This window comes from Dermacentor variabilis, chromosome 4, assembly GCF_050947875.1.
Source record: "Dermacentor variabilis isolate Ectoservices chromosome 4, ASM5094787v1, whole genome shotgun sequence".
NCBI classification, from domain to species: domain Eukaryota; kingdom Metazoa; phylum Arthropoda; class Arachnida; order Ixodida; family Ixodidae; genus Dermacentor; species Dermacentor variabilis.
In genome coordinates, this window is record NC_134571.1 from 3,285,784 (window position 1) to 3,312,342 (window position 26,559).

At 48.2% G+C, this 26,559-nt stretch overlaps 1 protein-coding gene across 1 annotated transcript in view; it reads left to right on the top strand.

Moving 5' to 3' along the window:
* Positions 1 to 11,380: 11,380 nt before the first annotated feature.
* The window catches only part of LOC142578581 (uncharacterized), a 233,905-nt gene continuing 218,726 nt past the window's right edge, over positions 11,381 to 26,559 (top strand). Inside the window, exons 1-2 of the mRNA XM_075687974.1 lie at positions 11,381 to 11,391; positions 23,517 to 23,727. Coding sequence (XP_075544089.1) covers positions 23,631 to 23,727 — 97 coding nt within the window. The 5' untranslated portion in view covers positions 11,381 to 11,391; positions 23,517 to 23,630. The remainder of the gene's footprint in view (positions 11,392 to 23,516; positions 23,728 to 26,559) is intronic.

Genomic DNA, 26,559 nt, shown 5'->3' on the forward strand with positions numbered 1-26,559 from the left:
TCAAGAAACCTGTTTTCTCCATGGTAGGGAAAGAGTTAATGCTGATGATGATAGTGATCTAAAGAAAGGAAGGACGCTTGATTCTGCTGACATACAGTCTCTTGTATTCATTACTGGGCGCTTGTTAGAGCACCGCTCTTTAGGCGCCCGTTTCTGGTTTGAGCGTCGGCGCCTCTCGGCGTAACCGATGCATAAGCACATAACCGAGCTTCGCGTGCGCGGTCTGCAAACGCTGCAGCGAAAGGAACGCGACTGCGAGCCGAGCGGAGCGGACGTGCTTTACATGGGCGCTGCGCATTTCCTACTTTCTTCACCAACTTACCTGTTTATAGTGCCCGAAATTTCTACCTCGGGCCTTCGTGAACACCCAAGAAACCTCTACGACGACTTCTTTGCCCGTGAGTGCCCCTTGTTTTTGCACAAGCGGCTTACGAAGACCTCCGACGCGACGCCGCCGCACTAAGCCTAACGCCGCCTTGGCGGCGCACGGCGGAGCAGCGAAGCACGTCAGCACATCATATGGCCAACGCAGCTGCCTGCCCAGCCGGCCCCAGCGAGTCACACTCGTTGCCCACGGGGACCACAACCACCACCATGGCCACAGGAAGTGCACACGGTGAAGCCGGCATATCCAGCGGTATTTCACATCAAGCGTTCGTGGACGCACACCTCCCCGAGGACTACGACTCCATGGACCAGACCCCAGAACCCGAGGCCGCTAACTATGAAACCTTCATCGAACACGGACCCCAGCCGTCGGCCGAAGACCCAGGGCCGAGCGACCCAGCATGGGAATACGCCATCAGCAAAACCCGGGCGAAGAAGCTCCGTAGAGCGGCCCGCAAACAAGAGAACATCACAGACGCCAACCAACCCGTGAGTGGCCAGACTTTTTTCAACAACCCCTCGGAGCAAACCCGTAAACAAGGCCCGGCTCGCCGGCCAAGACTCCCTCCTTTGCCTAAAGGAGACATCAAAATCGTCATTCGTCCCACAAGAGGGCTAAACCTAAGAGAGTTTCCCAACCACGTCATCGCAGCAGCCGTCACCCACTCCTGCCCACAACCAACCCTCATTGAAGGAAAATACATCATAAGGCCACACCTGGGCTCTAACATTATCGTGGTCAGTACTCAATATGAAGACGTGGCAGCGACACTCCATCAGCTTACCCACCTAACGCTCGGCAACAAAATTTATCCAGTGCGGGCCTACGTTCCGCTCTCTCCCCAACTGCTACGTGCGGTCATACATGGGCTGGACTCCCGCAACACACGCGAAACGCTGATGCAAGGCCTTTGGACCCGAGATACAAGAATCAAGATCCTTAACGCCAGGATTCTGGGGTCTTCAACGACTGCCCTCCTTATGATGGACGGCCCGAACCTGCCGAAGCTCGTGTACCACGGCGGTTGCGAGTATCCCTGCTACCAGTACAGGCCTGCACGACAGTTCTGCCAATACTGCATGTAGGCAGGGCACAGACCGGACGTCTGCCTAAATCCAAATTTTCAATATGCCGAGGTTGCGGAATGCCGAGCCCCCCGGAAGACCACACGTGCCAGTCCAAGTGTGAATTCTGCGGAGGCCCGCACGTCACCAGCAGCAGGGAATGCCATCAACGCCTCAAGCCGGCCCGTTCAAACAAGCCACAAGAACAGCAAAAGAGACACGTCTCCCGCAAAGACGCGTCACAAACGGTGGTTCAGCTCCGAGGACCAAGACGGGTCCACTCAACATGGCAACGTGGCCGACACCCGAAGAGCCAGCAGAAAGCGGGCCGCAAGCAAACAACGCAACGAGAGCGCGACGAGGAGTCACGCGCCGAACCAGCCCAAGGCCACGGCCAACTCCATATCGCGGGAGCAGCAACCCGCGCAGCGTCCGATAACACCGCCGCGGCTGGCGCAGCAACATGACACGCAGCTGGCGTCGAAGCAGAAGCAAGCCCCCCAGGTGCCGGGAGGCGCCAACCACTCAACGTCGAGCCATAGGTCGCCGCAGCAGGGGCCACGGCCAATGGAGCAAGAACAGGACGAACGGGTGAGCTGGTCAGAGAGGCTTAAGCAACATACCCCACTAGCTGACCCCAGAGTTTCACAACTCCAAGCCATGATTGCCAAACAAAACAAACAGCTTGCAGAACAAAGCGCTACAATAGCACGAATGCAAGCACAGCTCGAACATTTCACGCAAATCCGCAGCACGAACACTCAAAACGAACAAATCCCAGTGCCACAAGCACCGCAGCCAACACAACGGAACGATAACTTTCAGACTACAATCACACCTGAAGTCATTGAGCATCCTCACCATAAGATTGAACACGCAGTGCAGATTCACAAAGTCCAGATCGTATCAGAAATGCATCAGGCCATCCAGGAATCAGAAGAACGGATGATGCAACACATGAAACAACTCATACAGGAGCTCCACTCCCACCGAAACCGTAAAAGGTGCGCCAACACGGAAGCAGGGCCGTCCAAAATGAGGCACCGCACAGACTCTCTCGGTAGCGACACCAGCTATGCGAGCACCTCTACATTTGCCTAATATGGCGAGACACACCCGTGCAGCCGTAAACGGAAACCTCGAAATCTGGCAATGGAACTGTAGGAGATACAAACGAAAACAAGGCCTACTCAAACAGTTCATAGCCAATACACTAATCAAACTGGACGTAATATGCCTGCAAGAGATGGGCGCCGAGAAGACCCCATCCCTATCAGGATATGACACAATCTGTCAACCTCGCATGCCTACGGTGGCCATCCTCGTAGCGAAGAACATTACAGCCATCGAACATACCCTTCAGGACCCGGACATTGAGCACTTCGTTGTTGAGATTGTTCCGAACAAAAGGGGCCGGAAGAGTACATTCATAACGAACATCTATAAACAGCATAAACCCATGAGGCTAGATTTCACCAACATCATCACAGAAGCCTACAACCTCGCAGAACCAAACCAAATGGTCATTGTAGGCGACTTCAACTACCCACACACAGAACGGGGGTACCGTTCAAATTCGCACAGAGGAGATTCCATCCTTAATGCACTCACTGTGCTGGACATGCAACTCCTCACCAATCCGCTACACCCAACAAGGGAGGGAAACAGCGTCACCCGCGACACATGCCCCGACCTCACCATAGTCAAAAATGTCAAAGAAGCTACGTGGTCCAACCTGGGGGAGACCCTTGGGAGCGACCATTGCATCATAAGCACCTCTATCTCAACTACAAAAATCAGAAGAAATCTTGGCATAGCAACAATCACTGATTGGACCCAATTCCGTGCAATCACCACAGACAAGTGTCAAAAGATCACATCTATCACAGAATGGACTGACGGTATCTGTAAGGCACACGAAGAGACCACGGAGTCTATACAACGTACTCCAGAAACTCCAGAAGTCGACACACACCTCATTCAGCTATGGCAGCAACGTCGCCGGTTGATACGAAGGTGGAAACGACAAAAACTAAACAGGCAACTACGCCTACGAATCGCAAACATCACGGAAGAGGCGCAAAACTACGCCACTGAATTGGCACACCAAAATTGGCACCAGTTCTGTTAATCTCTCAAAGGGACATTAGGAACCTCAAAAACATGGACCGTCTTAAGGAACCTAATTGATCCCGCAAAATCGCAATCCGAAGCAAACAGAACTCTCAAACGCATCGCTCACACCTTCCCAGGCGACGATGGAGCTTTATTAAAAGCATTACAAGACAAATACATTGGTGCAACTGGGACGACTATTCCTCCAGGCACACAGCGATACGCAGGACGCGCCAACAAATAGCTGGACGCCCCCATAACCGAATCCGAAGTATACGCAGCCGCACGAGCCTGCACCAAGAACACCGCAGCCGGCGCTGACAAAATTACCAACGCCATGATTCGCAACCTCAGCCAGGAGCAAATCGAAAAGCTAACCCAATATATCAACGACTCTCTGTGGCAACAGAACATCTTACCACCAGAGTGGAAGCATGCCGAGATCATAGTCATACCCAAACCAGGGAAGCGACCAACAATCGATGCCCTGCGACCCATCTCATTAACATCATGTATGGGCAAACTCTATGAAAGAGTAATACAGAAACGCCTCCAAAATTACATTGAAGACAACAACCTCTTTCACCCATCCATGATCGGCTTCAGATCGGGGTTATCCATACAAGACGCCTCCCTACTCATCCGAGAGGAGGTCTTGACCAACATACCACGAGGCGGGGAACATCTAATCATGGCACTCGACCTCAAAGGCGCCTTTGATAACGTATCGCACCAAGCCGTACTCGAGGAGCTATCTAACATCAACTGCGGCGAGCGCATATATGAATACGTCCGAACGTTCCTGTCAAACCGAACGGCCACCATAGGCATGGGAGAAACACGATCTTACACACAGGCTATGGCCTAACAAAGGCAGACCGCAGGGGTCAATTATATCACCCCTCCTATTTAACATCGCCATGACCAGAGTCGCTAGGGCATTACAGGCCATACCCAACATAGGGTTCACCTTATATGCCGACGACATTACGGTGTGGACAAGGACAGGCTCCCTCGCGGAGCAGGAGCACTATCTCCAACAAGCCCCCGCTTGTGTTGAAACAACAGCACACCAGTGTGGCTTGAAATGCTCTCCGGAGAAATCCCAAGTAATTCGTATCAAGGGGTACAATTACAAGACCCAAGACCCCATCCACATTGAACTTCAAGGAGAACTCATCTAAGAAGTATCACTCATCCGAATACTCGGCATTTGGCTACAATCTGACCGCAAGGCCACACACGCCATCAAACTACTCAAAATATCGGCCACACAAGTATCGCGCATGATACGGCGCGTGGCAAGAACCCGTAAAGGCATGAAGGAACAAGACACCATGAAATTGGTTCAAGCGCTTATCATCAGCCGACTGTGCTACGGCCTTCCATATCTCCCACTCCTTAAAGGAGAACGAACCACAATTGATGCCATCATTACGACAGCTGTTAAAAATGCACTAGGCCTCCCATCATATGCCGCCAAGCACGAACTTGAAGCTCTGGGAGCGCATACCACTTTCGACGAAATCCAAGAAGCAGTTCTCCTATCTCAGCGGGAACGCCTACTCAAGACGGAAACGGGTAGACTAATACTTCAGCGAGTCGGCTACCCAGCGGACTTACGCGTCATACAATCTACCACTAACATTCCAACAGAAGAAAGAGCACGCCTGCACGTAGCTCCCATGCCAAAGAACATGTCGTCCCGCACCTGCGAAGGCAGAAGAACAGCAAGAGTGAACTACTTATGACGGACAATGGGAACAAGCGGCAGGGCCGTCTACGTAGATGGAGCCTTGTGCGGACCTCCCAATGGACATGCAGCGGTAGCAACTGTGGTGGGACCCAATCATCAAGAAATCACAAGTCTAACCATATGAAATTGCTCCGTCCTGGAAGCAGAAGTGGCTGCGATAGCACTCGCCATACAACACGGGAATTCTATCAACCAATCCCTTCATATTACCACCGACTCGCAGGCGGCTTGTCGGCTCCTCCTAGCAGGAAGAATCCAAAAAACTGATCCACCTTGTTCAAAGCAGCCCAGGATAAAACACTCACGTTAAACACCAGATCACTTGGACCCCCGCATACTCGGGGTTGTAAGGGAACGAGATAGCTGACGGTCTAGCTCGAGGTTACACTAGCCGAGCGGATCAAAACACAATCTCCCCCGACCACTCACTACTTCAACCAATGTCAACAGTTTATAATATTAGGCTCCATCACCAACGCCTCATGCGCCAGTTCCTACCACCACAGGAAGCCCGCGACTGGAGACAACTCCAGACGGACACTTTCCCCAACCTGTATAAATATCAGATTCTGTTTCCAGAACGCTACAGACCTACCTGCCCATGGTGCGACGGTCACCCCACCGCCTTCCATGTTACGTGGGGGTGCACGGGGGACAAACCCATACACTTACGAACACTTCAAACGAAGGAGCAGTGGGAGGCCTCTCTGTCCAGCTCGGACCTGACAACCCAGCGCAGCCTGGTACAGCAGGCAAGGGCAGCAGCACAGGCCACGGGGGCTCTGAAATGAGTTCTCCATCCGCCGCCCAAGTCTTCGACAACTACTTCTTTCCCTTCGAAATAAATGTTTCTACTACTACTATTCGGCGTAACCGCGCGAACGCGCTCGTGCCACTTCTCGCGCGTTCGTCATCGTCTTTTTCCCCATCTGGCTCCAATACCGCTCATCATGCCAGCGTCCCCGTACTGACCCACTCTCTGCGAAGGCACTGACTGCACTGGCGCACTGCCAGTCGGTGCGATCATAGAGTTTCCTACAAAAATTACTAGAGGGAACTCTGGCGCTAGTGTCTACGGGAGCTGCAATCGGAGCGGTTGTCCTAGCATGGGAATTATGGGAAGTACATGGATTTGCCTAAACTTCGTCCTTTTGGCTTCAAACGGCTTTGTGACTTTGCAAACTCGTTATTTTCAACAGTTTATTGCGTAATAAATAATTAAATAAACATCATTAAAATTGCCGGACGGCAGGATTCGAACACAGGGACTCCAGCACAGAAGCCTGATATTGAAACCATTAATCCACGGACGCATGTATTCACAAACGAATGAAACGCCCTTATGAATTTATCGCAGGCATGCCAGTGCCTTGAGACGCTTGGCGCGTTTCGATTTGGCCACCTGTAGAAGCTCAATCGTTGCAATTAATAGCAATTGTACGCGTTCCCGGCGTCTTCTGCACTTCGAAGAATATAGATTGCGCTGAAATATACGACAATAAGATTTATATAGCGTAATATACAAAGCCACAAGAACGTTTGAGTCCACAGGCGCGAAGATCAGACAAATCCATGTACTTCCCATCATTCCCATGGTAGGACAACGACTGCAGCGCCAGAGTTCCCTCTAGTAATTTTTGTAGGAAACTCTATGGGTGCGATGGTTTCGGTCTCAAATTCTTTGCCTCGGTATATCGCGAAATCAAAGCACGTATGGTGGCGCGCTAAAATTTCCCATTGGGAGTATCGTAATCGTCGGACACTTTTATGCGAAGCATATTACTAGAGCTCAACCCAGCTCCTCAGGCGCGGCGGTGTCGCCTTCAAGGCTGACCACGTGACACCGTGACGTCACGACAGAGGAGAAACCACGACCTACTGGAACTCCAGACCTGCACAGATATCCGGCTTCTATGGGAGCAGCTTGCGCCCACTTTCGTTCAACCGACGGCCGTAGGTGGCGCTTTTATAACCTGTTCGTCTGCTACGCGGTGGGCGGCTGTGCGGCGTTGTAATTAGTACGGCAGCTGTTGTGTTGTGACGACCTGCTTCTCTAGTTGATGATTTTTGCTAACACAATGACACTGATGTCACAAGGCTTTGATCGGTTACTTGGCTCCAAAAGTTGACTGCCCGAACCTAAAAAATGTCGGAGCATGTAGTCCGCTGCTCTCTAAAATAGCGTTAGATAGCCGCTCCTATTGCCTTTTTCAAGCAGATTATTATAAATCACATTGTGTATAGAGTTCGCAACGTACACAACAGTTTCATTGTACACGTTGTAAAATTCGCTTCTGCGCTCTTTAGAAACTTGAAGCCACCGTAATGTTCGACGACAGAACGATTACCACTCATTTTAACTCTTAAAAGTTGTCCGTGAATGCGTCGCGAGTTCAAAATGTGAATTATGCACACAGCTTCACTGCGTACGTATCTTAAGCACCAACGTTATGCTGCCGCCGTACCACGCAGAAAAGCTAGCTTTACAATTTGAAAAGAGTTCCGTGACACGATCTTTAAGGCCTGCAGTGCAGCACGTTTAGCACTGGGATCGCTTAATTTTTTGCAAGCTTTCCACTGAGCTAGACATCCAACGACATTAAAAACAAGATGTGCTCACCTTCCCTTGAAACAGAATCGATCAGCCTATTGCACATATCGGGCGGAGGACTTACTCGTGAATACTTTTACTAGATCATCAGCCTTTCACTACGGCACACAGCAGCAAATCCTAATGTCATCTACGACATTAGGCTGTCTGTAATCAACTAAAGAAGGCTAGATTATCCTATGAATTTTTTAAAACAATTTTTCCAGTCTCTTACGGAGGCTAGGAAAGGGAAATTTATGCTGTCGATCTGGTATTGCAGCGGCCACCTATGCTCGTTGTTTACATTTCTTGCACCGCTCCTCCTCTTCTAGTTTCACTATTAAAACGCAAAGCATTCGTAAATATGTCTTCTTTTGTATATTTGTGAATTTATTCATTTACCGCCAATAGAAGCGCTCTGTGCCTGCCGAAATGGCAAGACAAGCGCTGAACAGAATGCAGAAGCAGACGACAGCGAACAGGTTATAACTAGCGCCAGTTTGCTCGTACGTTCTTTCCCTAGCGCCAAAATGGGCGAACTAGACCAGGCGTGCTGGAGGAGGGAGATCTGTGCAGGTCTGGAGTTCAGTAGGTCGTGGGAGAAACGGGGCTCCAACTCGCGCCGTCGCTCGCGGCGTCGCGGTGGTATATAAGCAGCTGCGCTTGTTTCTAGGTGGCTTTGGCTCAACTCTTGCAAGATGGGCTGGGTGGGAATCGAACCAGGGTCTCCGGAGTGTGAGACGGAGACGCTACCACTGAGCCACGAGTACGATGCTTCAAAGCGGTACAAAAGCGTCTCTAGTGAATGCGGTGTTGCCTTAGAAACGAGCTGTTTCTAAGGCTCAGGCGTGCGTCGCTTGCTCAGGCGCACATTTCGTTGCCGCGCCGAACGCTGCGTTGCTCGACGCTCACCGCGTCCAATGCGGGGCGCGTAGTCGCTGCGCCGTAGCCCATTGTCTTACACCCCTTGGCGGGTCGACGGGAACGCTGTCGCGTTCCACTCTTGAAGGCGAAGCAGAGTAACGCATGAGTTGTTTCTTCGTCTAGCCGAACCAAATATAGCCAAGCAACAGCAGTTCACCAGGCTAAACAGTGGTTCAACAACTAAAATAAAGGCTAGTATCCTTCGCATCCTGGGCTTAACCTTAGCTAAGCCACAGCCATTTTTTATTTGACGTAATACTCCTTAGGCGTGGCGCACCCGACACTGGACTAAAAAGCGACACAGAACAACACACATGACGCTACCTTTGAACAACGTGCTTATTTGCGCGATCACGGCGCACACATATCCTCCACAAGGTGCGTAATATAACACAGAGTTTACCGACGCCTATCGCAACATGTCAGGAACCCATACGGCATACGATACGCAAAGTTTTGTTTTGACAATGATGGTTTGCTGATCCAAGCGGCACCATTGATGGCTACGTGTTGTGTCGCAATTTCCAGCCTGGTTAACTCGCTTACGCTTTTACCGAGAATCGCAGTATCGTTAAAGAGGGGTCGGCATACCTTACAGTCAAGTGCAAGACGTTGTTTCCTCGTTTACTTGACTTTCATGTTTGTATAGCTTATCGTTAAGGGCCTTTCACCAGGCCCAGTTACTTATTTTGTTATAGATTGCAATCTGTAAAACGCCGTCTAAGGAGTGCTTTACCGAAATATTTTTAAACTTCAGTTCATTATTGAAGGAGATAGAAGAAACTACACTGTCCCGCTATCATGCGAGCATCCCTGCCAATGGCGACAAACTCTGCCTCTGCCTTCGCAAGTGATGTTTCTTGCCTGCCTTCTCCCATACCAGAGCCGAGGGAGAGAAAGAGAATAAACTTTATTGTTGCTCCTTAATTAACCGTCGCTAGTTTTGCAGGAAAGCCGAAACACAGATTGCGTCAGAAAATTAGTAAGGGAGTAGTAGGAAGGTAGTAGTAATACGAAGTAAGGATACAAGTTTTATCGGCAGTGCAAAGTTGTAAACATTCCGTTACTAAATTAACATGCACGATGTTACGCGCGCACAGGTAAATATGAACACACCTCGCTCGATGACCGCGAAAAGTCACCCGCCGTGGTTGCTTAGTGGCTCTGGTGCTGGGCTGCTAAGCACGAGGTCGCGGGATCGAATCCCGGCCACAGCGGCCGCATTTCGATGAGGGCGAAATGCGAAAATACCCGTCTGTTTAGATTTAGGTGCACGCAAAAGAACCCCACTTGGTCCAAATCTCCGGAGTCGTCCACTACGGCATGCCTCTTAATGAGATCGTGGCTTTGCCACGTAAAACCCCACAATTTTCTGGCTGCGGAAACGCGCTCTCGAAACACTGGAGTCGGGAATCGCGGCAGCAGCAGTGAGCGAATTGACCTTCGTGCATCTCTCGCCTTAACGCGAACAAAAAGTCGAAAGTGCAGCGCCATACGAAGCTGTCGCCACTGCGCGCACACTCTGAAAACATCGCAGACCGCCTTTAAAAGAGCCCGGACGTTGAGGCCGGCGCGTAAGCAGCAGGCGCCAGCAGAGAAGATTGCGCTCCTTCCTCGCCCCAGCAGCCTTCCTCGCTCGCTTACGGGAGAATGAGCCGCTACAGAACGCCTTTACAAACTTGGAGAAGGGAAACCTTCCACAGTGCAACGGAAATAAGAGTAGTGGTGGCGTTGTCAACTAAAGTGTACGACCGAGAGATGGCGCTGACAAAATTAATATCATCATCATTATGTAGTGAGCAATATGGCCACTGCGGTAGCGGCTGGTGGGGCTCGCCGCGCTGCTCGCTCGTTGGTTTTGGGCGTTTTGTTACCGCTTCCCGGCCGATAATCGTGTGTACGGTACTCTAACGTGCCTACAGATATCTTTATTTGTCGCTAGGTGACCGAGAGGCCTCAACTGACAGAACACTTGAAACAAGGTAACTTATTTTGTTTATTGTCAATGGTGAATGAAGCAGTACATGCTTACAATTTTCGTACAGGTCAGGTGGACTTAATGCTGTCAGTCACTAAGTTTACAATATACAGAAACACAAATAGGCCTCTATTTAATGGAATTGAAAGCTGCAAGCGAAAAAAGTTCTCTCATCGTGTTCGGCGTGCCGCTAAAGTAAGTAGAGCGAATCTTCACACAACAATATTTATGCCGGGTTACCCTCTTACTTGTAGTCACGTACAATGCTGCTTGACGTCTGTCATACTGTACGTATATTGTCTGCGTTCGACGATTAGAGTTAGATTAAAAAAGAAACTAAAGGTGCTCGGAAAGATGTACTGCCAGCAAAATAAGCTCGAGCTGCAATATTTCATTCTTTTCCTAACACATTGGCGAGAGACACGCAGTGTAGTGAAAAAAAAAAACGCTATATTTCGCTGCACATATTGCCTGCTCTTGGCGCTTCTGCTGCACATTTGGTGCTCAGGTGCGGCAGTAAAGGCTTGGACACAAGTGGAGTGCGGATAAGGAACAAGAGCGCTAACAAGGACTTCTGTAAGTATTGTGTGAATAAACAAGGACACTAAACAAACATTTAAGCAAGCCCAATTAATGCTCACGGATCCTTTGAATATGAAATTGACGGTTTCATGCTTAAAGAAACATCTCGGTTTGTGTATTCAAACAAGGCAAAGAGGTTGCAAGGAGATGAACACTTGAACTTAGAAATAAAGGTGAGCGAGGGAAGGCTCAGCATCGAGCCAACGTTTCAGGAAGCAGACGTGTGTGAGGGCCGTCGCGAAGACATGTTGCCACGCTGAGGCTTCCTTTGCTCGTCCACAGTTGATCGGCTGAACGCTGAGCTGAACTTACTCCGAGCATATTTCAAAAACTTTTTGGGGACGCACTATCCTCAAGTTTTTCTTCTGTTGTTTGAAGAGAAAGTAAAATTGTTTTTAGTGACTTGCGTGTTTGAGAAGTGCGGAATAGGCCGATTGTGTGAATATACCTTTTCTAGCTATCTCTTACGGTGCAGGGATAGTCCAGTTATTGATTTCATGCAAACTGTACATGAAGCATTTGCACTGAAGAAATGTAAAATAATGTGCGTATTCGTAACTAATTCTAATCCTAGCACTTGCTGTCCTAACACTTCCTGAGATTTCGTCATGTCATTTAAATATCTTCCTGTACTCATTACAAATAAATTAAAGCGGACAATTATTATAGAGTACGTCATTAGCAATGCTAATCATATGCATGGGTACTTGCGGAGTAACTTTCTCAAGGCACCGTCTACGTTAAAACTACAGCTTTACAAGACTCTAATACGCCCGAAACTAGAATATGCACCTGCAATAGGGGGTCCAAGTCGCGTTAATACTATTAGTTCACTTGAACTAGTAACAATTAGCTCTACACGTTTCATTCTAAATATAACCGTATTGCGAGTCATCATCATCATCAGCCTGGTTACGCCCACTGCAGGGCAAAGGCCTCTCCCATACCTCTCCAACTACCCCGGTCGCGTATTTGGAATATCCAGAAAGTACAACGCATGGCAATCGCAACACCACGCTATTGGCTTACGAGCCTGCGGGACGCCGTGATGTCACTCCTAGCAACGGCGCCAAGAGATAACTCTCGTTCCCGGTGCTCTCCTGTTGACTAGACCTGACTAGACTACACCGTGTTCCAAACGTCGCAGGCCAACGCCTCCTATAATCGCAGGCTTGCGTGCGTCTAATTGTCGTACAAAAATCCCTCACGTGACCTGATCCTAGGTGCCTAGGGACAGGATGTTTAGGGATTTTTGAGAAGGCATGATGGTGGCGCCGAGCGACGCCGTGGCGTGTTCGTTCTCCGGCTAGCGCGGACCGCGCGTTGTTCAACGTTGCTTATGTGATCGTGCTTGCGTTGCTTGTGTGTTAGTGGTAGGTTCTGTGTTACTTGGCGGAAAGGCGTGAGTAGTGGTGGTGCGGCAGTGCGACTTGCGCCTCGGTGAGCTCTGGCAGTACAGAATCTGCGTTGTGTGACCCGTGCTTCCTTGACAATTGAAATGTCGAACTGGCCTAGCGCCTCGGCAGCGGAGTTCTGCGAAGCGCGATGTGGCGTCGCCGTATCCGACTTTGCTTAACGGACATCGGGGGATGTGCTGCTCGCTACAAGTCATGTAAATGCGACTGCGTCGACCGCCCATGCACTGTTCAGCGCTGAATGTGTGTTAGGTGTGCTGTGCTTGATACGAGTGGTGCAACCGTGCAGCGGGGGGTGGTGGAAGAACAGAATGGCTTAGGGGTCTCCATTTGCACGTTCACAGATATGTGCTCCCGTTTTGGCCTCATTAGCGGCTGTCGCGGGATTGTGGTGTGCTCCTTGCCTAGTATGAAGTTTACGATGCTAACACACAGCATGTTCACGTTTTTCCGTGCTATATGTCATTTGCATGACGACCGAGTTGAAAACAAGGCATATGTCTGTGTTGTTTGCATTTGTGTGTTGTAAATTACTTCATATTGTGGAAGTTCTGGCAGTCTTATTACGCAAGGAGTACGAACGTAAACATATAAACATATTTCTGTGTGTCTGAAATTTTGAATTTCCCATAATAGCCTTTACGACTGATAAGCGGGCTACACAGCCTGTGTGAATCAGCTACCTTTTATTTGCGACGCTCTTCCATGTGGTAGACTGACGCATGGTGCGCGTTTATTTCTGTACTGTTGTAAAAACCATTTGTTTATTCACCCAATACAAATGTACTGCTTCTTCCCCGCAGTACGTTTTAGTTACGCGCTGAAGGATACTAAAAGTGGGAGGGGACCGCTATCACCCAGCATAGTATGTCCACTCAGGCGACCTGAGAGGCGGTGGTTGCGCGAGTGTATAATTAAAGAACTCTCTTTATGTCCAGTGACAGTGGCCCCTTTCCACTCTTAGTATGCTTCACCGCATTACATAGATGTATTGCGAAAAAGGTAATCTTAAAAAGCTCAATTATGCAACGTTTTTTTCGTAGCTTGCTACACCGCAATACAGGAGTGTAGCATCGTGCAGTAAAGCATACTAAGAGTGGAAAGGGCACATAGGTTTACTCATTATATTCAATTGTGATATAATTTGCAAGTGCATCTGTGCTCTTGGTAAGCTTTATTGACAATTCTTTGTACATTACAAATTCATATTGCCGGGAAGCTTACTAAGGCACATTCGCCATGTTGTAATGCATTATTCACCTTCAATGCAGGAGCACAATGCGGATTCATGCCTATGCTTCTGGCTGGACTGCACGTGCTCTTTGAGAATTGATTCGTTGTTCATAAGTGCATTGGTACTCTAAACTGGAGGGCTGAAGTTGATACGGAAGCACAATTTTTATTAAGGGGACAAGATGTTGCCAAGGTGGTTGTAGCAGTTTTTTTTTCTTCCAGGTACCTTTTCTACTAGAAGCTTCCATTGCAGTGTTTCGAGCCTCTTTGAGCCAGCACATAGTGTATATGGCAGAACTTTCGAAGTTAATCAACAAGCGTAAGACAGCTGACATAAGGAAGTATAATATGGATAGAATTGAACATGCCATCAGGAGTGGAGGAAGCCTAAAAACAGTGAAGAAGAAACTAGGAATTGGCAAGAATCAGATGTATGCGTTAAGAGACAAAGCCGGCAATATCATTACTAATATGGATGAGATAGTTCAAGTGGCTGAGGAGTTCTATAGAGATTTATACAGTACCAGTGGCACCCACGACAATAATGGAAGAGAAAATAGTCTAGAGGAATTCGAAATCCCGAAGGTAACGCCGGAAGAAGTAAAGAAAGCCTTAGGAGATATGCAAAGGGGGAAGGCAGCTGGGAAGGATCAGGTAACAGCAGATTTGTTGAAGGATGGTGGACAGATTGTTCTAGAGAAACTGGCCACCCTGTATACGCAATGCCTCATGACGTCGAGCGTACCGGAATCTTGGAAGAACGCTAACATAATCCTAATCCATAAGAAAGGGGACGCCAAAGACTTGAAAAATTATAGACCGATCAGCTTACTGTCCGTTGCCTACAAAGTATTTACTAAGGTAATTGCAAATAGAATCAGGAACACCTTATATAAACTTCTGTCAACCAAAGGACCAGGCAGGATTCCGTAAAGGCTACTCAACAATAGACCATATTCACACTATCAATCAAGTGATAGAGAAATGTGTAGAATATAACCAACCCTTATATATAGCTTTCATTGATTACGAGAAAGCGTTTGATTCAGTCGAAACCTCAGCAGTCATGGAGGCATTACGGAATCAGGGTGTAGATGAGCCATATGTAAAAATACTGGAAGATATCTATAGCGGCTCCACAGCCACCGTAGTCCTCCATAAAGCAAGCAACAAAATCTCAATAAAGAAAGGCGTCAGGCAGGGAGATACGATATCTCCAATGCTATTCACAGCGTGTTTACAGGAGGTATTCAGAGACCTGGATTGGGAAGAATTGGGGATAAAAGTTAATGGAGAATACCTTAGTAACTTGCGATTCGCTGATGATATTGCCTTGCTTAGTAACTCAGGGGACCAATTGCAATACATGCTCACTGACCTGGAGAGGCAAAGCAGAAGAGTGGGTCTAAAAATTAATATGCAGAAAACTAAAGTAATGCTTAACAGTCTCGGGAGAGAACAGCAATTTACAATAGGCAGCGAGGCACTGGAAGTCGTAAGGGAATACATCTACTTAGGGCAGGTAGTGACGGCGGATCCGGATCATGAGACGGAAATAATCAGAAGAATAAGAATGGGCTGGAGTGCGTTTGGTAGGCATTCCCAAATCATGAACAGCAGGGTTGCCGTTATCCTTCAAGAGAAAAGTATATAATAGCTGTGTCTTACCAGTACTCACCTACGGGGCAGAAACCTGGAGGCTTACGAAAAGGGTTCTACTCAAATTGAGGACGACACAACGAGCTATGGAAAGAAGAATGATAGGTGTAACGTTAAGGGATAAGAAAAGAGCAGATTGGGTGAGGCAACAAACGCGAGTTAATGACATCTTAGTTGAAATCAAGAAAAAGAAATGGGCATGGACAGGACATGTAATGAGGAGGGAAGATAACCGATGGTCATTAAGGGTTACGGACTGGATCCCAAGGGAAGGGAAGCGTAGCAGAGGGCGGCAGAAAGTTAGGTGGGCGGATGAGATTAAGAAGTTTGCAGGGACGGCATGGCCACAATTAGTACATGACCGGGGTTGTTGGAGAAGTATGGGAGAGGCCTTTGCCCTGCAGTGGGCGTAACCAGGCTGATGATGATGATGATAGTGTATATAAAAATCGGACACCGATTGGGAACATCACCTATGCTCTCTGCAGTAAGCTGCGCACAGGATAAGTTCATGCCTATCTATAGAAAAAAATGTAGCATGACCAGACAAAATAAAAGGGGGTGGGCTGCAGCAATACTAAGTGTTAAACGGTGCCTTATCCTTTCCGTTGAGCTTTCTGTTTTGTGCTTTTTATTATGGATCCTCCACAGTAACCACTAGAGTGCCGAAATTGAGCTTGTTGGTTTCAGATCTCATGGTTGTTACTAACAAAACAGTGTGATAAACGAACAAGGGCTTAAAGGCATCCAGTCACCTTGCTTATCTCATGGTGTTGCTTCATGAGCACCGTGAGCCTCCAATCCAACTAGGAAGGGAGGTTTGTTGCAATCACTTCTGAACTGTATTGCAACCAAACGAACAGTGCTCTCAATGACAACTTTTGGACAGTAGAATGCTTGCACCCAGCAAAGTCTAATAAGGAAGCATTCAGGATGTGCAAGTGGGCCTTTTGAAGCTGGCATCATTGCTGAAGGGGCTTTGCCTGCTGCCCTCTTTATGGATACACAAAGATGATTTCCTCTTTGAGAGGGATTGTTTCAGATGTCGTTACATGGCAACAATGCTGGGTGTATAGTAGCAGAGATGCTTGTCTTTGCCCACTGTCAATAATATGTTCCTTTTCCAGTGCCCCTGTGGAAGTGCCTACTTTTTGGACACAAAGTGCTCTCCATGAATGCATGCATTTTTAAGATGTCTATTACCCCTTGCCTCGAGCTGGTCCTTGTTCATGTCACCCAAGAAGGCAGTGCGGAGAATGGCGATGCGGGCTTACAAATCAGTGTTGATACCAGTGAAACCAGATTAATGGAGCTGCCGTTTATTTCTGTCCACTCCATCTTCATCCAGTTACAATGAGCAGTTCTTTGTCCAAACAGAAGGCATATGTAGTTGGTCATGCATAGCCAGCGCACTAAGACTTGTTGGCGTGCCTCAGAACCTTAGCAGTGTCTATATGCAAAAACATTCTGATGTGTTGATGACTTCCTTCTCTTTATCAAACTTTGCCTGATGAAGCCAGCAACTCGGTCAATTAGATGTTCAACAGGCTTCCCATTAGATTTCCCAGCGTCTCCTTTACCAGGGTGCTGCTCATAGATATCTGTTTTCTTGACCTTGCACTGCACTTAAACCATGGCCACACCTGCTGAACCTATAGTATGCGATCAGAAAAGTGCTATACATCACGTTGCTCCAAACTCATGACATGTGCTACAAGGCCTTGAGGAACACCCTCATTAATTTCCACCCTCATCATACTGTACGAAGCTTCGCATGACAAGTGCGACAATTAACATCTGCTGGTTTTTCAGAGCTATTCCTGTCCAGCTTGCTGAAAGCTATCCCGAGTGTTTCAAAAGCAGGACTGCTGCCAGACAAGAAGTGCATAAAGCAAGGGTAGCTATAACCATATATGTCACACAAAATGAAGAAGGCCACTGAGTGTACAGACGTTTTAATTATTCTCCAACAAGCTTGGTTCTCCCTTTGCAAGTGAGTAAACCCAACTTGCTCCAAAGACATGGCCTGTGACAAACTATGTGCCAGATGCTGTGTCCCCTGCAAAGCCGAAGATGTGTACAAGATCCTGACACCCGCAGAGGCTTCTACACTGGGCAAACAGGCTACTATAAGAACGCCGCCTCTACTAATATGCTAATAACATGAAAACGGGCAGAAATTGGGCTATTCATTGGGCCCAACTGCAGGTGCAAGCCACTGTTCCACCAGATGTGTGTTGTTCACAGGAATTGGAGCTATACAAATGCAGACAAAAACAATGACGTTTGAAAGTAGTACAGTTGAACTATATTCTGCACAAACAGTGCTACTTGCAGCGCTGGTACCTTATAGCTACAATTCATGGCTGTCCCACCATGCAATGGCACTATTCTTGAATTATTAACTTCTATATATATTTATGGTGGCCATATATTGCAAGTACATATCCACATTGTGTGCAATATGGTTAAATGATGTCAACTATGATAGCCATTCCTAATCTGAGATGCAACAAAAGAACTAATATAGGCAACAAATTGTAATTCAAAAAGACAACCCGTGCACAGTATAAGTGACAGGCTTCCTTTTATTGAACAAAAGTCACATGTGTCACATGTCACCAGCAGTGGGTAGCGAACTTGCAAGCTTGGGTGACAGAGGCAAAACTTAGCAAAATGCTACACTCATACTCAAATGTAAAACGGCTGATGACACAAAGAACATTATATTGTACTGAATGAAAGGGCAAGACTCCATCCAAGAACACATTATGGCACCACATAATTGACATGGTGTAAAAGATGTTAACATGCCCTCCCCATAAATAAACACTGAAAACGCCTTAAAAGGCAATGTGCAGCGTCTGAAACCAAGAAAAAACAAACCAAAAAAGGTTTCGCTAAGTCTTTCAATGATTAAAATTGTCAAACTCTCTTGTCACTTCTTAATGGATCTGCATTGTGTACTAGGGTGTTCTGATAAGACAGTTTCAGCAAGTGTATTGGAAAGCAGTGTTCCCAGTCTGTGTCCAATACTTTGAATTTAAAGAGGGTCAGGCTGCCTTTCAAAGATGTACATTTTAGTTTATAAAACAGAAAAAGGCAAGCAAAATTGATGTGCTTTAGAAATTCACTTAAAGCAGTGCTCTTAAATTAAAGTATTAGCTTGCACAATGCCATTATAACAGCTTTCCACCTCTAACATTTTTTATCCCAGTTGTAAAAAGATGGGAATTTTTTTTTGAACAGAACTTCTTAAACTATATTTAACAGGCGAACCAAATACATCATAAAAGTGGCATTTCGCATCTGCAACAACTTCAATGTACTTGAAATTCAGCATATTGCGACATGGAGGAAGCCATAAAAAGGCAATAACGGCCCGAGAGAGTTCTCTGCAATTAGATGAAGAAATTGGCACATACCTGCAATATTTATTGATATCTAGAGCGAACTTTAACATCCAACACAATATAAGCTCTTTCGGGACTGTTTATAACGTTTTGTGCCAGCGCAAATACGTTAAAACGCTATTCAGTGCTTTCACGCCGTGTCCATGTATGCCGAATTGCATTAACAGGACGTGAGCAGCACAGTAATCGCAAGGGCGCTTTGTTTCCTCTCGAGGGCATCGCGATGCGTATCATTAGTAGTAGTGGTGGAATACGACTCCATCTCACAGGTTCCGAGGATTGGTTTCGCCCAGCGATCCTCGCAGCGTAAACTGTCGCACCGGCGTAGGGCCCGATTCCTATCAATCGGCAGGGCGGAGAGGGCGCTTCGATGGATGGGACGGAAAGTCGCGTCATCCTCGGCTCGCGACCGCGCCAGCACACAGTTACGCCTGTTTCACGTAGCCGCGTCTGCGTGCCAGCCACAACAAAACGTTGGCCACGGCGTTGGCCACGACCCACAAGCTACGCGAGACCGCTGGTGATGAGAGTACGTTGTTAGGCATGACGCCACGGCGCGTCCCCGCAGCCGGCAGCCAATAGCGTGGCGCTGCGGTTGCCATGCGTTGTCCCTTCTGGATGTTCCAAATACGCACCCCGGTCATGTACTAATTGTGGCCATGTTGTCCCTGCAAACTTCTTAATCTCATCCGCCCACCTAACTTTCTGCCGCCCTCTGCTACGCTTCCCTTCCCTTGGAATCCATTCCGTAACTCTGAATGACCATCGGTTATCTTCCCTCCTCATTACGTGTCCTGCCCATGCCCATTTCTTTTTCTTGATTTGAATTAAGATATCATTAACTTGCGTTTGTTCCCTCACCCAATCTGCTCTTTCCTTATCCCTTAACGTTACACCTATCATTCTTCTTTCCACAGCTCGCTGCGTCGTCCTCAATTTAAGTAGAACCCTTTTCGTAAGCCTCCAGGTTTCTGCCCCGTACGTGAGTACTGGTAAGACACAGCTGTTATAAACTTTTCTCTTGAGGGATAATGGCAATGTGCTGTTCATGATCTGAGAATGCCTGCCAAACACACCCCAGCCCATTCTTATTCTTCTGGTTATTTCAGTCTCGTGATCCGGATCCGCAGTCACTATCTGTCCTAAGTAAATGTATTCCTTTACCACTTCCAGCGCCTCACTACCTATCGTAAACTGCTGTTCTCTTCCGAGACTGTTAAACATTACTTTAGTTTTCTGCAGATTGATTTTTAGACCCACCCTTCGGCTTTGCCCCTCCAGGTCAGTGAGCATGCATTGCAGTTGGTCCCCTGAGTTACTAAGCAAGGCAATATCATCAGCGAATCGCAAGTTGCTAAGCTATTCTCCATTAATTCTTATCCCGAATTCTTCCCAATCCAGATCTCTGAATACCTCCTGTACGCACGCTGTGAATAGCATTGGAGAGATCGTATCTCCCTGCCTGACGCCTTTCTTTATTGGTATTTTGTTGCTTTCTTTATGGAGGACTACGGTGGCTGTGGAGCCGCTATAGATATCTTTCATTATTTTTACATACGGCTCGTCTACACCCTGATTCCGCAATGCCTCCATGACTGCTGAGGTTTCGACTGAATCAAACGCTTTCTCGTAATCAATGAAAGCTATATATGAAGATTGGTTATACCCCGCACATTTTTCTATCACCTGATTGATAGTGTGAATATGGTCTATTGTTGAGTAGCCTTTTACGGAATCCTGCCTGGTCCTTTGGTTGACGGAAGTCTAAGGTGTTCCTGATTCTATTTGCAATTACCTTAGTAAATACTTTATAGGCAACGGACAGTAAGCTGATCGGTCTGTAATTTTTCAAGTCTTTGGCGTTCCCTTTCTTATGGATTAGGATTATGTTAGCGTTTTTCCAAGATTCCGGTACGTGCGAAGTCATGAGGCATTGCGTATACAGGGTGGCCAGTTTTTCTAGAACAATCTGCCCACCATCCTTCAACAAATCTGCTGTTACCTGATCCTCCCCAGCTGCCTTCCCCCTTTGCATAGCTCCTAAGGCTTTCTTTACTTCTTCTGGCGTTACCTGTGGGATTTCGAATTCCTCTAGGCTATTCTCTCTTCCACTATCGTCGTGGGTGCCACTGGTACTGTATAAATCTCTATAGAACTCCTCAGCCACTTGAACTATCTCATTAATATTAGTAATGATATTGCCGGCTTTGTCTCTTAACGCATGCATCTGATTCTTGCCAATTCCTAGTTTCTTCTTCACTGCTTTTAGGCTTCCTCCGTTCCTGAGAGCATGTTCGATTCTACCCATATTATACTTCCTTATGTCAGCTGTCTTACGTTTGTTGATCAACTTCGAAAGTTCTGCCAGTTCTATTCTAGCTGTAGGGTTAGAGGCTTTCATACATTGGCGTTCCTTGATTAGATCTTTCGTCTCCTGTGATAGCTTACTGGTATCCGGTCTAGCGGAGTTACCACCGACTTCTATTGCACACTCCTTAATGATGCCCATAAGATTGTCGTTCATTGTTTCAACACTAAGGTCCTCTTCCTGAGTTAAAGCCGAATACCTGTTCTGTAGCTTGATCTGGAATTCCTCTATTTTCCCTCTTACCGCTAACTCATTTATCGCCTTCTTATGTACCAGTTTCTTCCGTTCCCTCCTCAGGTCTAGGCTAATTCGAGTTCTTACCATCCTATGGTCACTGCAGCGCACCTTGCTTAGCACGTCCACATCTTGTATGGTACCAGTGTTAGCGCAGAGTATGAAGTCTATTTCATTTCTAGTCTAGCCGTTCGGGCTCCTCCACGTCCACTTTCGGCTATCCCGCTTGCGGAAGAACGTATTCATTATCCGCATATTATTCAGTTCCGCAAACTCTACTAATAGCTCTCCCCTGCTATTCCTAGTGCTTATGCCATATTCCCCCACTGCCTTGTCTCCAGCCTGCTTCTTGCCTACCTTGGCATTGAAGCCGCCCATCAGCATAGTGTATTTTGTCTTGACTTTACCCATCGCCGATTCCACGTCTTCATAGAAGCTTTCGACTTCCTGGTCATCATGACTGGATGAGGGGCGTAGACCTGTACAACATTCATTTTGTACCTCTTAATAAGTTTCACAACAAGACCTGCCACCCTCTCGTTAATGCTATAGAATTGCTGTATGTTACCAGCTATATTCTTATTAATCAGGAATCCGACTCCTAGTTCTCGTCTTTCCGCTAAACCCCGGTAGCACAGGACTTGCACGCTTTTTAACACTGTATATGCTTCTTTTGGCCTCCTAACTTCACTGAGCCCTATTATATCCCATTTACTGCCCTCTAATTCCTCCAATAGCACTGCTACACTCGACTCACTAGATAACGTTCTAGCGTTAAACGTTGCCAGGTTCATATTCCAATGGCGGCCTGTCCGGAGCCAGGGATTCTTAGCACCTTCTGCTGCGTCGCAGGTCTGACCGCCGCCGTGGTCAGTTGCTTCGCAGCTGCTGGGGACTGAGGGCCGGGGTTTGATTGTTGTTTTCATATAGGAGGTTGGGGCCTAGTACTGCACCAGGATGGCCAATCCTGCTCTGGTGAGGGAGTGCGTTACCGGTTCTGGTCACCGGGATCAGGCCACACTCCAGGCCTGTTTATGAAATTTTATCAACACGTGGATTTTTTTTAATCCGATGGAAAATTGCGCGGCACCGGGATTCGAACCACGGACCTCTTGCACGCGAGGCGGGTGTTCTACCTCTACGCCACCGCTGCATCCTTTGCGAGTAAACAACCTCAATGAAAATTAACCTTGTGTTTATTTCAGTAGCTAACCGCCGTAAAGTTGCCCGTCTTTCACAATTTCGCAAAACTTTTCCATAATATGACGCTTCACCTCAACTTCATACTGCGGTCTCAGTACATTTCAAACCGCGTCAACCATCACATCAAGGTACGAATTGATTCATGTTACACGAAATCTTTCTTTTGAATTTTTCATTTCCCGTACATCTCAGAAATGTAACTACCGTCTCTCAAACGAGAAGAAAGGAGGTTAACCAAGGGGCCAGATTTTTATTAGTCATATCATACGAAGCCAATGGTCATTAAGGGTTACGGACTGGATCCCAAGGGAAGGGAAGCGTAGCAGGGGGCGGCAGAAAGTTAGGTGGGCGGATGAGCTTAAGAAGTTTGCAGGGACGGCATGGCCACAATTAGTACATGACCGGGTGTTTGGAGAAGCATGGGAGAGGCCTTTGCTCTGCAGTGGGCGCAACCAGGCTGATGATGATGATGATGATGATGATGATGACGAAGCCAACAAACACTGACACCGAGGCCAACATAGGGGAAATTACTTGTGCTTAATGACGCTGTGACGCAATGACGCTGTGACATGGGGGTTCACTTCTGCGTAGGTCGTGCTCATCGACGAGCCCACGTCCGGCCTGGACTCCACGAACACGCACAACGTGTGGGACATCCTGCTGCAGGTGCGCCGCGCCAGCACGCTGTTCCTTTCCACGCACGACATGACGGAGGCCGATGTGCTCGCTGACCGCGTCGTCGGGCTCACTGAGGGTATCGTCGTCTGCAACGCCTCGCCCAATTATCTGAAGAGTGCTTACGGTAAGTCCGGAAGTAGAAAACGCTCGTGTGGACCCCCGCTCACGCGGCTGTGCCCGGCAACGCGTCGGCTCACAGTTTGGCTCGGGATCTCACGCGCCGAGAATCATCCGCGGATGCGGACGGCGTGAATGAGGAGGAGAGACACGAGGAACCCTGCGAGACTTATCATGAAATAGCCAATAGGTATCGCTTGAGGCGTCGCGCGCTCCCACCACCAGCCAAGCAACTCGATAAAACGCAAGCGGTCGCGTTTCGGCGACTTCAGACAAACACATACCCACACCCAAAGCACATTAACAAAATGACAGGGGGCAAGGAAAGCGGCCAATGTAGGCTCTGTTCAGAAATAGGAACACTCACACACATAATGTGGGAATGCACTTCGGTCCCGTTTTCTCATCCCCCCGTCAGCAGCGAGACTGCCTGGACAGCCTGGCTCAGTTCCGGGGACGTCGATCGACAGCTTGAACTGGTGGACTGGGCGGAGAAGGCCAAGCAGGCCCAGGGCCTTACTTGAGCCCAATCCCTCAGCCACGTCCCCCTTTACCCTTCCCCCTTTCAATAAAGTTTACCACCACCGCTGAAAGTAGGGAAGCTTCGACATCATTCCTAGGGCAGCGTCTTAATCCCGTGGCCGTTCTTCGTGACAAATTACAACGGTACCGATACCTACTATGTTCCGAAGAACAGCCTCACGCTTGGTATTGTAGTATATACCTTTGTGATGTCTGTAGGAATCACAGTTCACATGCTGGCATTGGTGTCATTATTTCTTGGCTATTTCTGATATGAGTAATAAAAATCGGGCCCCCGGTTTCCTTTCTTCTCCTTCATATTCTTACGTTTGCCGATGGACAAGGCTATTTACACGTAGGCTAACCGTGGTCAAGATGGCGATCCTATAGCGATTCCCGGGAAACACGTCGCCTTGCTCATCTGCAGTGCAGCCACACTCTTTTGGCTGTTCGGTACCAATATATATATATATATATATATATATATATATATATATATATACATATATATATATATATTGTGACGCTCTTAGGTGCATAGTGGGTTCACGCCTCAACAAACAGTATGCCGGGGCTCCGAAGAGTGGTGAACGAAGAAGACGTGTGGCTGGCTGGCTGAATCTCGACAGGCGCTCAGCTGATCAAGGTCATCGCTTCTAACTCTTCCCGGCTTCAATGTAACGCCTTTTGTGGGCGTAACAGAGTGGTGGAGGTGCGGGGTACGACAGAACGTACCACGGAGTCACAACATCCAGAACTTCGCCGGAGCCGTCGTCTTGCCGGTCTCTTGCCAACGACCTTCCCTATGGCTCAGGACGGAGGTGGACAAATGCCAGCTCTAGTTTCACCTTCTCAAAGGTCAGCGCCAGTTGGACTTTTGCGGCACTACATGGAACCACGCTCGTTCGCGGGAAAAGTGGGCGAAGACGTCGACGAGTGGCTGATGCACTACGCAAGGGTGAGCCGCTACAACCGTTGGGATTCTGTCACTCAGCTTGAATATGTTGCGCTCTTTCTGAGTGAGACAGCGCTGATGTGGTATGAAAACCACGAAGACTCCCTAACAACGTGGGAGCACTTTGTCGAGGAAATTAAGAAGTGTTTTGGCGACACCCATGCCAAACAGAAACGCGCCGAGAGAACACTTGCTCAAAGAGCTCAAGCTCCTGGAGAAACATGCACTATATACATAGAGGAAATCCTCAAGCTGTGCAAAATCGTAAATCCGCAGATGTCCGAGGAAGACCGAGTCGGACATCTCCTCAAAGGAATTGCAGAAGATGTGTACAATTTCCTCATAAGTCGGGGAACACGTTGATTCCATCTCAGATGTCGTGCGTCATTGCCGTACGTTTGAGACGTTGAAAACACGTCGCATTGTGCCAAAGTTTGGACGCCTGACGAATGTGACAACCATTGCCAGCGTCGATGAGAGCCCGTCTGCCGATCTTTCGTCTACTATACGGCAGATCGTGCGTGAAGAACTGCTGCGGCACCAGGAAATTGCGCGCGACGTCATACGACAACCTGACGCTTATTACTCGCAACACATGGCGCCTGCCGCACCCTGCGCTTCCTGGCGACCGGCGGTATGTGTCACAGACGTCAACCACAGAGGTGCTCCATGGCCACGTGAGGACACATTTACGCCGGAACACCGACCTGAAGAACACCCTCGCCCCAGCAGGTTTGCACGCAGACCGACCGTTCCTCCTGTGCAGCAGGCTCAGCCGCGTCGCTCTGCTACACGACCCCCCACGGCTGAGCGCTTCGAAGGGCAGTTCATCGATCGTCGTTTACCTGTGTGTTATAGCTGTGGCGACTTGGGTCACATTGCCAGGTACTGCAATCGCCGCCAACCACCGAGGTTCGACCGATCGACGATGTCTAGGCGGTACCGCGCTCCTCTGGGCGAAACATATTCGCCCTCGCACACATATTTAGGAAGCTTGCTTCACCAGCACCCGGAGCCGCTGCGGAACCGTTCTCCAGCATCCGATCGCAGCTTGACACCACCACCCGCTCCTCGTGTAAGCCGATCGCCCTCTCCGCGGCGTCGATACCCGTCGCCACCTCCGGAAAACTAGCCAGCGCGGCCGTTGGAGGTGAGGTCGCTGGACAATCTTCGATGTCGACAGAGATACCTCCAACCATTTGGATGTTTAAGAATAAGGTGTTTGTATTAATTGACGGGGTTTCATCTATGGCCTTAGTGGACACGGGAGCAACCGTTTCAGTGATGAGTCTGGCGTTTAAAAGCCTTCTAGGACGAAAGGTGATGTTTCGCTGGGACCGTGCCGATACGTTTCGCGGAGTG